This window comes from Panthera uncia, chromosome E3 (genome assembly GCF_023721935.1).
Source record: "Panthera uncia isolate 11264 chromosome E3, Puncia_PCG_1.0, whole genome shotgun sequence".
NCBI lineage: Eukaryota > Metazoa > Chordata > Mammalia > Carnivora > Felidae > Panthera > Panthera uncia.
In genome coordinates this window covers 18,673,094-18,691,462 of record NC_064815.1, presented here as the reverse complement: position 1 = coordinate 18,691,462, position 18,369 = coordinate 18,673,094, and the positions used below count along the sequence as shown (strand labels likewise).

The following is an 18,369-nucleotide window of genomic DNA, read 5'->3' as shown; positions in this document are numbered from 1 at the left end:
CCTATGATATGAATGTTATTCTGTTTTAATAAATCACTGAGTTCCCTAAGTCTACCCTCGTGATCCATTACTTTTGTTTCCCTCTTCTTTTTAGCTTCATTATTTTCCATAATTTTATCTTCTATATTACTAATTCATTCTTCTGCTTCATCCTTCCTCACTGTTATGGCACCCATTCAGGTTTTCATGTCAGTTATAGCATTTTTAATTCTGGCCAGAGTAGATTTAAGCTCTTTTATCTCTGCAGTAAGTACTTCTCTAGAGTCTTCTATGCTTTTTCAAGCCCAGCTAGAATCCTTATAATTGTTTTAAATTGTAGTTCAGATATTTTACTTATATCTGTATTGATTAAATTTCTGGCTGTCACTTCTTCCTGTTCTTTTTTTGGTGTGAATTCCTCCATCTTGTCATTTTGGAGGAAATAATAAAATAAAATTAAAATTAAAAAATTAAAAATAATAATAAAGGAAGCTAGATCCTGGGTGTGTTTTCATCTGCTTAAGAGAAGCTTGATATAACATAGAGAGAAGGAAAAAAAATACAAAATTAAAAATTAAAAAAAATGAAATAAAATAAAATAAATTTAAGAATTTGCTCTTTCTGTATCCAAGAAAAAAATAAAAACAAAACCAAAACAGAAACAAAAAAGCCAACCAACCAACCAATCAAACAAAAACCCAAAGCAAGCTAGAGCTGAAGCTTTGCAGTACTTTATTATCAGTAGACTTTGTGCGTGGAAGGAGGTTGTGCTCATCTTTTGGGGGAGGGGCCTGCTACTCTGATTTTCTTGAGGATTCTTCCTAGTGGAGATGTGCTTGGAGGTGCAGGGGTCGGGTCTTGATGTAATGGCTCCATTCTCCACTTGGTGGCGCTCTTTAGCTCACTGAGGTCCATCAGTGTTGGTGGGATAGGGGTGAAAATAGCTTCACCCCACTTTCTAGTCTCTAGAGGGGGAAGTTCCCACAGTCATAGATATACACTCAATCACCCTTCCTGTGTCCCTGGTTTCCATCAGATTCCCGCCTTCATCCTGTGTCCAAGCTGTCCCCCTGCCAGGCAACACCACTTTCCTGGGTTTTATCTCAGGCACAGCTGTGTTTAAAGCCAAGCACTTCAGAGACATCCCCTGGTTCGGACCTGCATCAGGATCTTGCTGTACTGTGGTCAATGCTGGCTTGTCCCAGGGACAGTTGCACTACTGCTTAGTGGCAGTGGCTCAGAGTTTATGGTAAATTGAACACAGCCCACCAGGGTTTGCTGCCTCAGCCAGCATCTTTGTTCCTATACTGGTGAATGGGGTAGTTCCATGGCACCTCCCAGGTCTTTTGCCAGTGGAGAGGCTGTATGTCCTCTACCAAATTCACTCCAAGCAGGGGAACTGCTCCTCCCCGTGTGACCCAGGGGATGCTCAGGCCACACTGCCTACTCCTGAGGCTCCACCCTTTTGCCAGGGCACTGCCAGGTGCTCACCTCTGAAACTTCAGACTCTGTCCTTCACTGTTTATAAGAAAATGTTGGTATTGAAACCCTCTCCTTTTTCCCTGTCAATGATTTTGGGGAACAATTTTCTTGTGTAGTCCCCTATGTGTGTTTTCACTCTTTTTGTTTTTCTTCACTCTCAGCTCACCTCTCTGCAGTCAGGGATCCCTCCCCAGCATGGCATCTGCAGCTTTTTTTTCTCCCACAAACCAACTCTCTGCCTTCCACAGGTTGTTTTTTCTATTTGTGGATGTGCAGCTTTGTTCTCTAAGACTTCTGATCAATTTCGTGGGTGTTCAGAATGATTTGATATTTACTTAATTTTTGTAGGAGGAGGCAAGCTTGGGGTTGTCCTCCTCCACCATTAACCCCACTGTGTTCAAGCTTTTCAAGCTTTATTCAGGATCTGTTTCAAGGTCTTTTTCACCCCGAGAATACCTGTTTGGCCTTCAGTCTGACTTTTTTTCAGTTCCTGTTGAAACTATGCTGGCCTTTGTTCTGACTCTTACTTGGAACCAGACTATTCCTATTGAAACTGCACCAACCTTCAGTCTGACTCCTGTTTGGTACTGGACTATTCCTATTGGAACTGTGTTGGCCTTTTATCTGATTCCTTCTGGAACCAGTATATTCCATTTCCAGGCTGTGCTGTTTAAGAATTTTTCTTTTTGCTCGAGAGAAAAACCTGTAAGAAATGGGATCCCAGTCATTAAAATGCTTTGGAAGTAACCCCCCCTACTCCTTGGGACTCCACTGATTTTATGTTTAAAATCTATTGTCCCATCCACATGCTCATTTATAACTAAGTGGAATGACTTAGCCAAAAGTAATTTAGAACTTCAATAGCAATTATGGGGAACTTTCAATCTTTGCAAACTTGTTTTTACTAAAAATTAAATTAGAAAGCTATGGTATCTAGAAAAAAAAACCAGAATTGGATGCCTATTATAAATGGTACCTTGAGGCTTCCAAATGTTTTCAGGATTCTAAGTTTTTCCTCTTTGCAAAATACTATTTCTAAATTAACTAAAGCAAAGAAACAATTGAAAGAAGTCAGAAAGTCTTCTGGTGCCTCTTTCTGCCCTCTCCCTGTCCTGTAGACATGTGATAGCCACTTTGTGCTCAGGCCCCACCCTCACTGACATTTTTCTCTATTCTCTCATCTGAACTTCCTTTTTTTCTTCAAATCTCTACCACTTGTTTCTCTCTTGAATCTATTCAAACCTGCCTCTTTAAAGTTAAGTCTTCTGAGGCTCTAAGTAAACCACATATTTCTTATGTTCCCTGGACTAAGGCTGAATTGTGAGCCATATTTAAAGAGTTTCCTAAAGTGACCAAGGATCCCTATTAAATTGCTGAAGAATTTAACATAGTCATTGAATGTTACAAACCTGATGTTTTAGGTTTATACCAATTAGTTCACGTGCTTGTTGGTGAGGATCAGGCCAAACCTTGGATGAAACTAGCCTGAAAGGAATATCCTGAATGAGATTTAGAGAAACAAATCTCTAACTTTTGGCATGATGCTAGAACACTCACTGGAAGTCTCCACTGAGTATTTACAGTAGATTTTCCTAAGCCTTCTGAACAAAATTCAGGCATGCACATGAAGCTTGATGAACCTGTTCATGACTATTATAATCAACTCCAAATTATCTTTTAATAAAGTTCTGGTCTTCCTTTAGATGTTGAATCCATCTGGGAAGCATTTAACTCTGTGATTATTAACAAGCTGAACTGGAATCTTTCTCCTAAAGGACCAGGATGTAATGGAAAACCATGTTCACTCCAGATTGTAATAGAAGATTACAAGGTTCAGGGCCTCATCCCCTGCACAAGTCCCTGTAACACCCGTAGGGGTAGCTCTGGCTAATATAAAGGTTATTTTGAAAACCAATGGCTGAGGATGGAGGTTTGTCCAGGACCTTGGAGCAATAAATTACATTGTTATTCCTTGGCACTCTGTTGTTCCTAACTCCCATATGCAACTGATCCTCATTCCCACTGAAAGTTATTTTTTTTTTTTACTATAATTGATCTATGTAGTGCATTTTTAGTATTCTAATTGATAAGAAGAGCCAATATCTTATTGCTTTCACTTGGGAAGCATGCAAAACTACCTGGACTGTAATGCCCAATGGTTTCACAGAGAGTCCTTCTTACTTTTCACAAAGCTTTTAAAGCAGATTTAGATGATAGTTTTTGCAGGCTCTACTTTGCTACAATCTGTAGATGATTTGCTTCTCAAACCTCTTCACAGGAAGATAGCATCAATCTGTTAAAACTTTTGGCTTTAAAGATACATAAAACCTCCAAAGAAAAGTTGCAGTTTGCTCAAACTTGGGTTTGATACTTAGGGCATCTGATCTCAGAACAAGGACTGCATTTGGATCTAGATTAAACCCCCCATGATTGCTTAATGTTCACAGATTACCTTTTGACTCCCTGTGATAATTTACAGGAAACTCCTCTAAACAATGCATATTCTTCATAGTTTACTAATAGTTTTTATTTAAAGGATGAAATGGTATATATCATGCTGGGTGTGCTATTGCCATTCCTTTTGAAACCATTGAGGCAGCACCTTTACCTTTGGCTGTTTCAACCAAATAGGCTGATTTATATACCCTTACTTTAGCTTGTACCTTAGCTAAGGGTAAAAACACAAACATTTCTACTGATAGTTGGAATGCTTTTGGGGCAGCTCATGACTTTGGAATATTATGGAAACAATGAGGTGTCCTTACTTCCAATGGGAATAAAATTATAAAAATGGCTATGTCCAAAATTTACTAGATGGCATATTTTTGTTGGCTGCTCTTGCTGTTATTATGGTTACTGGGCATTTCAGACTACCCAGAAGCCAAAGTAATCTATCTCACTGATATTTCCACCACACGTCCATGCTGTTCTCTAGGAAACCAATAGCCAAACCCTGAAATGATAATTTTGGGAAAATTGGCAAAAGATATCCAACAATTGGCTCCAGAGAGGGGAAAACAACATTGGATATCTAATAACTCTTGGCTTGAGAACTATGATTTGGACCAAATAACAATCTGGCCCTACAGAAATTATAAAAATCCCACTATTTACTATTGTACACGCATTAAACCATTGGTCTCTTCATGAACCAATATTGCTGGGGAAACACTAAGGCCACAAAAAATGCCTTACCTCCCTTGTCCCACCTGTCCGAAGTATAATCCAGTGAAACTTGCTTCACACAGATGGATTTCATACGACTTCCCCCTCTTTGTTGGTTTGTAACCCTCCCAGGGACTTCCCTGGTATAACCTGACTGCAGTCTCCATATGCAGATGGCAGGGAGAGGCCAAAGAAGGAGGCACGCCATACCAGGTTGGTAGATAGCAGTTTTTTAAGCAAAAAGAACTTACATACAAAGTTTCTCTTGGTGGCAGGAAGGTAAGTGGATCCCCACACTTGACATTTAAATCTTAAATGTTTATAAAACAACCTTAAATGAGCTGTCACGTATACTGTGCAGGTGTTCTCAACACCACAACATTATCTCAAGGAAAGGCAAGTTGAATCCATATTCCAGGGACAGGTTAGCAGCTAAGGAGTCTGAGTGTCTTGGTCCAGCTTACAAGTCAATCAGTGGTCACGTCTTTTTAATGAAATTCCTCAATACTCTCATGAATAACTGTTTTAGTCATGGCTTGAATATTTTCTCAAAGCTTTCTCTTGTAGACAGGCTAATGATTCTTCCATTAAAAAAGATTATCCCTACCTCAGGAACCCCTCTCAAACTTTTTAGTGGTTGGGGAACCTGTTTCACTGGTCAGCAGCTTCAAGGAATCTGTGCTGTTTGCCCATTTTACAACACTTTCATTGTGCATCCTCAATCCTCAGGGTTAGTCACACACACTAACAGCACTATTTAGACTCAACTGGAAACATTTGTAGAGACCTTTCAAATACCTAGACCTACAGCATTGCTGTTGGTCCTCTATATCTCAGATCCACCTGTTTTGGAACTCAGAGACTCTCACTCTTTGAGATAGTCACAGGACATCCAAGGTCGTGCCTCCTTTGACCTAAAGTTGATAAAAGGAGAAGTACTTCAATAGCATAAAGGCCTAATTGTTTCTATTAAAAATGATCTTTTGTCACTGTGGCTGTGGTGTTGCAGATATCTAGGAAGGCCTTGAAGATTTAATACTATGTTTTCTTTTTATTTACTATTTTTTAAAAAGCTTTATAGTTACAGCTCTTACATTTAGGTCTGATCCATTTTGAATTAATTTTTATGTATGGTGTAAGGAAGGGGCCCAACTTTATTCTTTAGCATGTGGATTCCAGTTGTTATGGCATCATTTGTTGAAAAGTCTATTCCTTACTCATTGGATTGTCTTGACAACCTTGTTAAAAATTGATTGACCATTATAAACGTAAGGGTTTACTTATGGACTATCAATTGTGTTCTATTGATCTATATGCCAGTACCATTGTGTCTAGATTATGATAGCTTTGTAGTAATTTTTGAGGTCAAGAAGTGTGAATCCTCTATGTTTGTTCGTTTTCAAGAATATTTTTTCTATTCTTACTCCTTACATTTTGTTATGAATTTTAGGATTAGTTTGTCAATTTCTGCAAAACAAGCAAACAAACAAACAACAAGCTGAAATTTTATTAGATCTATGTTAGATCTATCTTCTGCCTTTCTTAGCCACTGTTCATTTCCTTTTCTATGTATGGTATCTTTCCATGAAAACTTTCATTCTCCTTTGTATTAAAATATTTTGCCTTCATGTTTCTCCTAGCTGAAATATTAGACTTAATAACAAATGTGTTCATCTAATTATCTGACCCTGAATATAAGAGTGACACAAATGGACCCAATAAAATATCTTTCTTTCTAAGGATACTGGCGGGTTCAGATCTATCAGGAAACATTTTGGTACATGTTGGTTGATACTGTATGTTACAAGAAATCATAAGAAAAAGAAGCTAATCTAAGGGCAAACATTTCCAGACAAAGGGCCTGTTTACAGGTTTGTTCCTTGTGTTCCTCTTGATAATACTCCTGCCCTATCTGTCATGGGTTGTGAGTTGTTATTGTGATGAGGGAGTTGTAGTGTGTGGAATAGTGTCTAAAAAATATTCATGTCTACCCAGAACCTCAGAATGTGACCTTATTTTGAAATAGGGTCTTTTCAGATGTAATTTTAGTTAAGGATCTTGAGATAATATCATACTGGATTTAGGGTGCACCCTAAAGCCAACGTCCTTTTAAGAAAGAAGACACAGAGATACACAGAGAAAATGGCCATGCAAAGATAGAGGAAGAGATTGAAATGATGCAGCTATAAGGCAAAGATTGTTGGAAGCCACCAAAAGCTAACAAGAGGAAAGGAAATATTTTTCCCTAAAGTCTTCAGAGGGAGCATGGCTCTGCTGAAAGCTCGATTTTGTATGTTAGCCTCCAAAACTCTGAGAGAATACCTTTCTGTTGCTTTCTGTTGCTTTAAGCCACTATATCTCAAATAAAATTGTAATAATATTAACACACACCTGTTGAACAAATGATTGTGTACCATAGGAATGCATCTGTGGTTCTGTTTTAGGAATCCCACTGGGAGCATGGTCAAGGATTTGAATTTACAGTGATTTTAGGGAGGCAGAAAATACAGGACTTCATGATTGCATGTGAGTTTGAGGGCAGGAGAGAGAAATCTAGGGTAACTCTCAGGGGTCTGCCTTCAGTGAGTTGGTGGACTCCTGGGCATCCTGGTATTTGATAGATGAGAGAATGAGGAAGCTGTTCAGTTGGATTTACTTGTAGGATTATAAAGTTCTTAAGGTTTATCACTTCTAGGTAATGCTCAATTTCTCTACCTTTTAGTCTAACTGAATATTTTAAACCACATTTTACACGTGGCTATGTGGGCCTCAGAGACAAATTGTTACTGCCTTGCATGTCTGTCCTTCTGTCTTATTTGAGCTCCTTGCATTCCACCCATCCATCTCTCATCTCTTGGCAATTTCAACATGTGTGGCCCTGATAAAATACCAAAACATTTCTATTTCTGGACTTCATAGGTTTCATATAAACTATAAATTATAGCATTGTAATTATGTAAAATGTAACTGTGTGTATATAATTGTGTAAGATACAATATCACATTATTGTGATGTAGAGGAAGAGAAGGGGTGGTAGGAGTGTCAGGGATCTTGTAGGCAATTTGGCGATAACGTTATATTCAAAATGTGACTATCATGAAGTGCGTTATTATGGAGTTTTGGTATAACTTATAAATTCTCAGTTCAGTAAAATTATCAAGTTCTTCCTACATTAGATTACTACTTCTTTCATGTCCTAACTTTTTTCTATAAAGTTTTGGCTCATTTTAAGGTTCAATGAATGTTGCTTTTTAAAATCAAAATTTTAGGCATTTAAAAAAATATTTATTTTGAGAGAGAGAGAGTGTGCACACATGAGTGGAGGAGGGGAAGAGAGGGGGAGAGAGAGAGAATCCCAAGCAAGCTCTGCACTGTCAGCTCAGAGTCTGACTCGGGGTTTGATCTCTCTAACCATGAGATCATGACCTGAACTGAAATTGTGAGTCAGATGCTTAACTGACTGAGCCACCCAGGCACCCATCCCACTAATGGATTTTTAAATTTAATGTTTTCATTCATTTTGAATAGGATATTTAATGAATTTCATTCATTAGTCAGTGGGAGCCTTGTTAAGCTGATGCCTGTATCTTTCTGACTTGCCTTCATTAGTTTTTGTGAATTTCCTTACTTTCTGGCTTAAAAGTGTCATTCGGGTCTACCTGTACTTTTCCTGCCTCAGTTATTGGATTGGCAAATTCTCCTAGAAGTTTCAGTGGGGAATGGTATTTAGAAAACAAGATGCAGGTGCTAGGTGAGCACCTTACTACTGGACTTTTTTTGCTTCAAGTATATTTCAGAAGATGTAGCTATCTATACATTCAAATACACATACACAAGTCCATGTGCACACACAGGCACACAACACAAACCTCTAAACACCAATGAATTTCTTCTTCTCCTTCCCCTCTTCCTTGTTTGTATTTCCTTTCCCCACACAGTGAGAAGAACCCTGTTTCCGCTCCAGCAACATCAATGACTGACTTGCCAAATGCCACAATACACACTAGATACTTTTGGAGTTGTAATAACAACAAACTTGCTAAGTATAACTCCAGATTGCTTTTGGAGTGTGTGTGTGTTGTCTTTAGTGCATACAATGAGAACACTGTGTTAATTTATTGGGACGATTTTTGAGTAGTAATTATTTCTTAAACCTTCATGATCATATATAGGGTTCTTCAAAAACATGCACTTTACATTTGTTACTTTATCAATACTGTTTTTTTTCTTCAGCAAGCTGTATACTGCTATTGCACTCATCAACCCACTCTTTTCTCCAAAATCTACCCCTTACCTCAGCTCCATGTAATAACTCCAGGGTGCTTGAAATATGGCTTTCCAAATACCCTTTCTACCCAAACTGGAGAGAACCTTTTCTTTTCTAATTCCAAATGGAGCGAGTGGGGCTCACTCAATCTGACAACCCTGGGATCATGACCTAAGCTGAAATCAAGGCTCAGATGCTCAACTGACTGAGCCACCCAGGCACCCCTGGAATCAGTTTTAAATAAAGTTATTTAAATGATTTTTGTCAAAGGAGGTGAACATCCCAGTGATAAAAAAGATCCTGTTTTAAACAATTAGGCACATCCATATACACTAAATTAGAAAAGCCTGTGAGAAACCATGGCCTTGTCTTAAAAGACATTATCCAGCTTTTATTGCTAAAAGTGACTGATAGGAGTAGCTGTAGAAACAGCAGGACTTCTGCTCGCTCTTAATGGTCGTGTACATCTCCAGGGCCCAGATTTTGGTCATTACCACTTTGCACTAAAAGAAAAGAAACTAGAACTCTTTGGGCTGGAGGTGGGGGAATAAGCTAATCCCATTTCTTGGAGCAAGGAAAGAATTCAGGATGGGCTTGGAACATCTTACTTCCAAAAATGAGAATACTTTTAAGGATAACAGATACAGTGGTAAGAGTTAAAGAAGCTAGCTTAATAAAGCTTCCACTGGTCAAGGTCACAATTTGAACATTTAAAACAATGGCTAATTGGGATTGCATGAGTGTAGAAGAGTCTAAGTGTTCATAATGATACTCAAGAGCAAAGTTAATATAATCAAGTATGTTAAAACACAGCTGTAAAAAATTGAATATGGTATATGTATGATTCATTATTGACCTTAAAGAGTAATATAAAATTTTTCTTGCTAAGTATGTGTTTATGTACAGATGTGTGTTTGTATATACACATTTGTGTGTGTGTGTGTGTGTGTGTGTGTGTATAATTTGTTCCTGTTTAATTGGTTAAGAACAAACATAGGGGTGGTGTGTTGAACCATTATCAAGGAAGACGAAGAACTTGATGATCCAACCAAGCAGAAAGATGGTTCAACAGTTAATCAGCTCCAATGGTTATATACAATAACCAAGTAGAAAGAGGATTCAACAATGTGTTGCAAAATGATGAAGTAGCCAAATGTTCTACAGAGGAAAATGGATAACAAAACTTGGATTCTTCAGGAAGGAGCTGGAGGGCCTTATTAACTATACTAATGAAGCATAGAAAAGCTTTAAATAATGCTAGTCAATAAGATTCTTATATCAACTAGACAGAACAATGGGCCAGATGGTTTTGGGAAAGTTAAAGTGTCAAAAATTTCCAATCTATACAAAAAGAAAGTCTTAAAATGCCCCATGACATAATAAGTAATATTTTGATATAAAAGAAAAATGAAGAAAAGTTATTTGGTCTATGCAACTAGGTTTTATTGATGACCTGATTAAGGGTTGGCCAGTTGCTAATCTGTAAATTGCAATTTATTTGTCTGAGAAATTATTATTCTTATTTTGGGTTAGATAAGATTACTAGAACCCAGGAAAGGTACACAAATACCTGGTAGGACAACCTAAGCCTAGCAACAAATGGACAAAAACTGGAATGCCATTCAAATAAAGATAAGAAAACAATTAAATCCATGAAGCTAACATTTTAATGGTTTTGGTATAATTAATATTCTAGGTATGTCTTACCTGTTTCTTAAGGTATTTAAAATATTTACCACAATCTGAAATTTTAGGCTTGTGATTTAATGAGTTTTAGATGTTTTTAATCCCAAAACCCATGTTAAAAAGAGTGGGGATATCTAATTTTAGACATTCTTGTTTTTATTTATTAGTTTAACATCTGTGAATAATTAGGGGAATGTTGGATGCTTAAAGAATTTCAGTTTCTTAAACTAATAAACTAAACATTAATCAAAATACAAATAGTAATGACTATATTTCTCTAAGCCCACAAGGCCTGTGGACATAAGAGAATCTATCACATGATGATCCTTTAACACTCTGAAGTTCTGAGAAAGTCACACAGGTTTTAATGTTGAGCAGCAATCTTTCACTTTATTAATTTTAATATATTTAACAATTGTTTTCCAAGTGTTACAAAATACTGCTCCAGGCACTGTTGGTATCCACTGAATCAGGAGTAGATGATCCATGTTCTAGTGACATTTCCAGTGAGAAATCCTGAATAATAAATTATTTATTATTATTGTGTCTAAGCTTAAATATCTCTTTTCATAAAAGAAAGGCATTAGCACCTGGTTAGACAGACCAAATGAACTAATATACATGAAAGGGTAATGTCTCGCCCTCCTAGACAGAAATAAGTCACAACTAACAGGTCTTTGAATAAGTACTACACCACTGGCTTCCCTGCTCTAAGAACCAGTATTTTGGTGTAATCAATATATTTAGGGTTCACTCCTTAGTTTGCAACATTTTGAAGAGAACAAAGGACATGAAAATAAATTCATCTCAGAATCACTAGTTTACTGTACACCTAAGCATAATCATTTATGACACTAAAGAATATTTAATAAGCTTCTATTTTTATGATTCTTATTATGTCAGTCCAGACACCTCTTTTCTAGGATTATCCAAGTTCTGAATCTCTTCTGAAAATTCCATTGTTCTCAATTCACCTGTTGGATATACTGCCTTATACTGTAGCTTTTAACACTCTTTGTGGATACATCTTTTTATTTTTTTTCCCGACTGCAAAATTAAACTTTGATCAAAGCATTTATCAATTGTAATTAGCCATTACTTCTTTTAATACATACCTCTACTGTCTGAGATTTCACCTTGGCTCACTCTCTCTTTTCCTGAAATCTGAGTGCCCTACTTATGGCAAATGAATGTTAAATGTAGTTCATTTTGGAACTACCCTGAAAATGGATCTCTACTACACAGACATCTGAGCACAAAATGTTATTAAAAATTCTCCTTGACCATAGTAACTCATGGTTTTATTAACTGTTGCACACTGCTGATGCACAGGACGTAAATGTACTTTGAAAAGTTTAACTTCTGTGATGAAATGAGTTCATTTTATTACTTTCTTTTAGTGTTTTAATTTTTAAGTGTCTTTAAATCATTTCAGCTTTGACTCAAGAACTTTATAAAATCTAGTCCTTCAGAGGGGAAAAAAAAGAGAAGTCTTGAGATGGGAGCTATGTTAGAAGAAAAAAGGTGAGGAAGCAAGGGGGAAATACATTTCTACCTTAGCCTCATGGCTTCTTCAAGCCATGCCTGAGGAAAGAGAAAAACAGAAAACCAAGAAACTGAAGCAGCCCCAAAAATGTATTTATTTGTGGCTTATGACAGTTTACATTTATAATGCTTTGTAACATCAAAATGTGATTATCTGTTACACAGGACAGTATTCATAAAAAAAATTAACTACTTTAAATTCTTTTTGGAAAAAGGTGTTACATAAATAAATTTATATAAATAAAATGAATTTTTAGGCCAATTTATTAGTACTTCCTTAGTTATTTATATAAGCCAGTAAGGCTCTTCCCTGGTTCTCAGCTTCATCATGGCACCACAGCTCAACATCTGGTATAGTCTTCTACTTCTTGTCTTTCACAGTTGTGTAGGGAAGTGTAGGGATTCTTAGCCCCTGGTCATTATATAAAAACAAAACAAAACAAAACAAAACAACAAAAAACTCTCTATTCAAACACACAAAAATACCCATTTTAATTAAAAAAGTCTATGTTTGCTAGAGGGAATTTTAAAACTAGAACAGGATAGAAAAGTAGGCTTCTCTGAATCATTTTCAAAGTTCATCACTATGACCCTTAGTCTCCTCCAACATGCTTCTTAAAATGATCCTATAAGTTGACGAAAACGCAAAAGTTGCTGAAATGAAAACAAACACTGCCAATATCCTGTCACATTGTATTTCAAATAAAGGTACAGAAGATTTAGGTAGTACATCAAACAGATATTTTTAATTTCAAAGTTATATATGTATTTTGATAAATAAATATGTTTATTTATTTTAGAACAAATATAATTGGCATATAAAACTCATAATTTCTGCAAATAATATTTCCTAGGCAATGCTAAAAATTCTGAGTCCCTTTAAGGAAAAATATTAAGTAAACACTGAGTATGGTAAAAACTGTAAAGGAAACAAATGGCTGGTTTGAGAAATATTGCTTTTATGTTTATTTCAAGTTTATGTGACTGGTTATACTACATCACTGCTTTAAGTAATCAATGTTTACATACTTTAAAAACTTTATATCATAAAAGTTACAGGAGAATAATTTCAGATTATTGCCTATAAGATTTCTGATCATTAAAAAAAGTTTTATATCATGTTTGGAACATGACTCAATATTACCTTATTTATAAAATAAATTATTTTCACTATTTATAACCTCTCCTGGGAATATGCTAATTTAAGATCTAAATTTATTTGGTTTCTATGCATTAAAAGTTTATAAATTTTCTCTTCTCTATGAATAATTTGATATTCAAGGGGATGAAAAGATCTGACCAAAAGTTTTCCTATATTTATATATTCATATGATTTCCCCCCTGTGAGTTATATGCTGCTGGGTAAGAGAAGGACTGGAACTTAAGGTTTTCTCACATTTATTATATTCACACAATTTCTCCCGAGTATGGATCTTCCTATGTTGATTAAGATGTGCACTCTGGCTGAAGGCTTTCTCACATTCATTACATTTATAGGGTTTCTCTCCTGTATGAGTTCTCTCATGCTGATTAAGATGTGTCCTCTGGCTGAAGGCTTTCCCACAAAAACTACATTCATAAGGTTTCTCTCCGGTATGAAGTCTATGATGTTCAGTAAGGGATGTGATACGGCTAAAGGCTTTACCACATTGATTACATTTGTAGGGCTTCTCTCCAGTATGAATTCTCAGATGTTGAGTAAAGGATGAATGTTGACGGAAGGCTTTCCCACATTCATTGCATATAAAAGGTTTTTCTCCTGTGTGAATTCGCTGATGTTGAATAAGATGAATCCTCTGGCTGAATCTTTTCCCACATTCATCACACTTATAGGGCTTCTCTCCTGTAAGGACTATCTGAGGTTGAGTAAGAGATGAGTTGTGGCTGAAGGCTTTCCCACATTCACTGGGTTTCTCTTCAGTATGAATATGATTAGTAAGAAGAATATGTTGATTGAAGATTTTTCCACATTCATTATATTCATAAGGATTCTTTCTTACATAGTCTCCCTGATAGTAAATCAAGTCTGAATTATGTTTTATGCTATTTCCTTGTGTGTCAGAATTAAGGGGTATTTTAATTGAAGGAATTCTCTGATGCATAATAAGGTTTGAGTTTACATTATAGTTTTCTCCAAATCTATTACAGTCAAGGCTTCTCTCCTGTGTGATCTTTTTGTGGGTGAAAGATACTTGTGCTAAATGTCTCTGCTGATTTTCTTGGTTAAACTCTAATTGGTAATCAAAATCCCAGAGTCCTCCTAAGATGGAGTACCAGAAACTGTCTCCTGTTAGTCTCTCCATTATCATGTCATGGTTTTGATTTTCATCAGAAATATTCTGGTTTGGAATTGATTTTTTGATATCAGGTCTATTCTCTCCACCTAAAAGAAATTCAGAACATACAAATACTTTGCCATCTTCTCTGTTTTGAAAAAGAAATTGTTGCACAATGAATTACCAAGTGAGACTTAAAGTAATATGAACAAAGCATATGTGGCATAAGTTTTAAAATATGGCCATGTAACAAGGGGGAAGACTATAAAAGGATCACAAAAAGCAGTGAGCAGGGGGAAATTTTAAAACATGTGTGGTAATCATAAGAAAAGATCATCCAGGAGTATCCACAGTTGAAAGGAAATGGAAAGGAGAGTAAGAAATATCAGAGAAAGATCTGTGTTCAGAGGTAGGAGGTATCAGAGGAAAGACTACTGGAAGAAGACAGATCCAGCCCTTATAAATCTCATCTGTGGATTATCCTTATGTAGTGTCAGCTACTTGTTTATTGAAAATGTATTTCTTCCTATTTTAATTTTTTGTTTAAAATGATAAAATGAATACTTGCTTTTAGTAACATATTCAAATAATGTAGAAATGCATAAAGTAAGAATTCCAATCTGGAGGCAGCTGTTTGGAGCTGTTTGGAGGCTGTCTTGCCAGATTTTTTCCCTATGTTCATACAAATATAAATGTAAATCATATGAATTGTGATAAAAACAAAATTTTATTTCAGCCTCCTACCACTTCTTTGAACTTAATTTAGTGGGGGTATTCTTATTCTGCTTCCAGATGAAGATTTGGGCAGGTTCCATGGCTTCTCCCCTCATTCTTAGATAACAGATACTCCTGTTACATTCAAACACAGTCTCTATTCAATAATTAAAAATTTTAGTCATGTGTTTAATAATCAAAGTTCCAAAATTAATCCCTTTCTCTTCCCCTGGGCTGTTATAGAGTCATATTCTTCCTTTCCTCCCACTGCCTGCCTCTTCCCCTGCCCTACTTTCTTCCTGCTAGATTTTTCCCTGACTACTCTCTCATTTCTTTCCCCACTTAACTATTTCCCTGGCCACTCTTTCCTTCACTTACTAAGTGTTGTTTAGTTCCCTTCTAACAAGAGTTGGAGGGTAGGAGTCATGTGGAGGGAGGGATTAAGAGAAAGGCCAATTTTTGTATAATTGAGTGGCTTCACATTCTCAGCTTGACAGAAAGCTAAATAGGACTCACTTTGGGAACTTTTATGATTCTTGGGAGGTTTTAGCTGGACCTCTCTCTCTCCTCTCATTTCCATGATCTAGACAGATAAAGCTCTAGTTTGGATAGTCCCTTCAGACCAGCCGTACAGCGTGAATCCTACTGGACAAGATCCAAGATCATGTTGCCTGACTCATAACACTCAACGATACCTTGTTCTAACAAACTTGGATAGTACAGACAGATCCTAACTCAACAGTTTCTCTGGCTCACCTACAAAAGCCATTTCATTAGTTAGCTGTTCTTGGGCCTTAGACTGCTTTAGGTTTCTCAAATGTGAGTCACTCACTAGTCTTGGTCTTCCAACCATAGGGAATGTATATATAAAAGCTGAAGGAGTGTTGCCCTTGAAGCTGGCACATACAATTATCATCCTAATTAGGACACTTGAGAGTAAAAGGGGGCTCCATTAATAATAATGTCAACAACTGTCTTGGGAAAATAAACTGGAATTACATCATAATACTGTTTTGTATTTTGTTTTTTTACATTACTGCATATTATGAACACATTTACATGTCAACAAATACATTTCCATATAATTTTTAAAGGTTTTAAAATATCCAATTTTCTGGATATGTCAAAGTATTTTTAATCAATCACATTTAGGTTACCTTGGACTTACTGTTATCACAAACAGCATGGCAAGAATAGTTGGCTGAACATGAAACATATATTTTATAAAGAAAAAAAGAAAATTGTAAAAAACCAATCAGTTTGCTTAAAGATATACAAAAAGATACATAAACAGAACATACTCTGGTCTAAAATTGTATGTGGAAAAAAATAGTGATTTAGAAGATTCATTTTAAACCCACTGATCATTTCAACCAGATTACCAATTGGATTTTATTTTCAGCCCAAATGCTTTTGTCTTGCCTAGGGACTTTGGCTCTAAAATGTTTAGAATGACTGGCTATAACTTTGAAGACACATTTTCTGCCTAGGAGTAGAGTTCAGGGCCTTCATTCCCTATGGCCTAGCTTCTGAAACTTTTGTTTATTCCTGGAAACATGGTGGCTTGATCAACATATTCATGGCCATTTTTGTTGACTGCCTTCTTTCTATGCCTCTGTGAGGGAAAAGGGAAGACTGCTGCTGGTGGACAGACTTTTCATCTACTGATAACAGGAGTGACTATGCATGGGCTATATAAACACTGCTCCCCCACTCTGAATATCTTCAAGGCACATCAGATCTGCAATCACAAGGCTGCCTATCTACATCCCAGTGAGATGCCAGGGAACAGAATCTAGACTCCAAAGTGAGACAATGATCACCTTGAGTTTCAAAGCATTTGTGAAAAACAAACTCTAGTCCATTTGCTCTAGCTCCTCACCTAACCTAAGGCCCCATGTTAGCAGACATGACTGCAACTTTCCTTAAAAGGAGGGTGGGCTCTGATAAGGATGAATACTTTTATCAAGCCATGTATAAGACAGCATGCAGAGATGCTGTTCATTCATTATTCACTGTGTACTTTCTTCCTGGTTTGGCCTTACCTGGCTAGGAACCCAATCATTAATTGAAGCTCCCAAGTCCTACTCTGTGCTATTGCCTACTCCCCTCTTACACTGCCTGATCCTCTGCTGTCTGAGATTACAGAAAAAGTGCTACCTGGGAAGAAAGTGTTTTCAGACATGGAAGCAGAAGAGCTTTGCCTGCCTACACTGTGAGAATGACATGCAATCTATTTTATGCCCAAGTGCTAAACTAAGCAGGTGTAATATCTTGGTCATGGCTACAGACTAAGCCTCTCTAGCTTATTGCAGGGGTTCATCAGGCTTTGATTATTCTTGCAGGAGCCTAAGGGCTCTACATGAAGAAAAACAGGGAGTTTGCTGTAGTCTCAAGTGGTTACTGTTTGTCTTCATTGACTCCATATTTCCTGGATCAACTTTTGGGGTTATGAGCTGCTGATAAAATTAGATTTCTAGGATACCTAGACCTCTGATCTCCTTTGTATCCAGGAAGGGATACCCTCTAGATGTGACCATGGTCAGTTTAAGCATGTTGTGATGTCACTGGGCAACTTGAACAACATCTTGAAGGGCCTTCTGGACTGCTGTATATCTCATCAAGTAAACAACTTACCCTGATGTTTAGCCTCATCCAATGCCTTTTGAACTGAATTATTTAGAATTAGGAAGGAAGGAAACAAGAAGGGAAAGAGGAACAGAGAGAGGGAGGGAGAGAAAGGGAAAGAATTAGGGAGAAAGGGAGGGAGAAAAACAAATTTTAAAAAGTTTGCCCTTTCTATGTGCAAGGCACTGTAGTATTTCCAGTTCCCTTTTGTTAATTAAAAAACATGCCCTGATCTATAGTGAGTTATGACATTAATTTATTGGGTAGAACAATAAATTAAAAACTGAAACAACAGTTATAGAGAGGGAGGGGGGAAAACCATAAGAGACTCTTAAATACTGAGAACAAACTGAGGGTTGATGGCACGTGGGGGAGAGGGGAAAGTGGGTGATGGGCATTGAGGAGGGCACCTGTTGAGATGTGCACTGGGTGTTGTATGGAAATCAATTTGATAGTAAATTATATTTAATATAAAAAATACTTCAAAAAATAAAAATAAATAAAAAATAAAGTCTTAATTTTAAAAAGAAAAAAAACTGAAACAAAATAGCTTAGAAAAGATGAGAAACTATCAGAGTTCATCTGACAGCAATAAAGATAAACAGTGTTTGGTAAAACTTTTGTCTC

General features: G+C 36.6%; 1 protein-coding gene across 3 annotated transcripts in view; it reads right to left on the bottom strand.

The window, feature by feature from the left end:
* The window catches only part of ZNF713 (zinc finger protein 713), a 71,734-nt gene that overhangs the window by 12,912 nt on the left and 40,453 nt on the right, over positions 1-18,369 (bottom strand). For 2 of the 3 annotated variants that reach the window (XM_049638731.1, XM_049638732.1), the window contains exon 5: positions 12,406-14,507. The exons of the other annotated variant lie outside the window; for it this stretch is intronic. In XM_049638731.1, coding sequence (XP_049494688.1) covers positions 13,450-14,507 — 1,058 coding nt within the window. In that variant the 3' untranslated portion in view covers positions 12,406-13,449. Of the gene's footprint in view, positions 1-12,405; positions 14,508-18,369 lie in introns of those variants that run through there. 3 annotated transcript variants of the gene reach the window in all.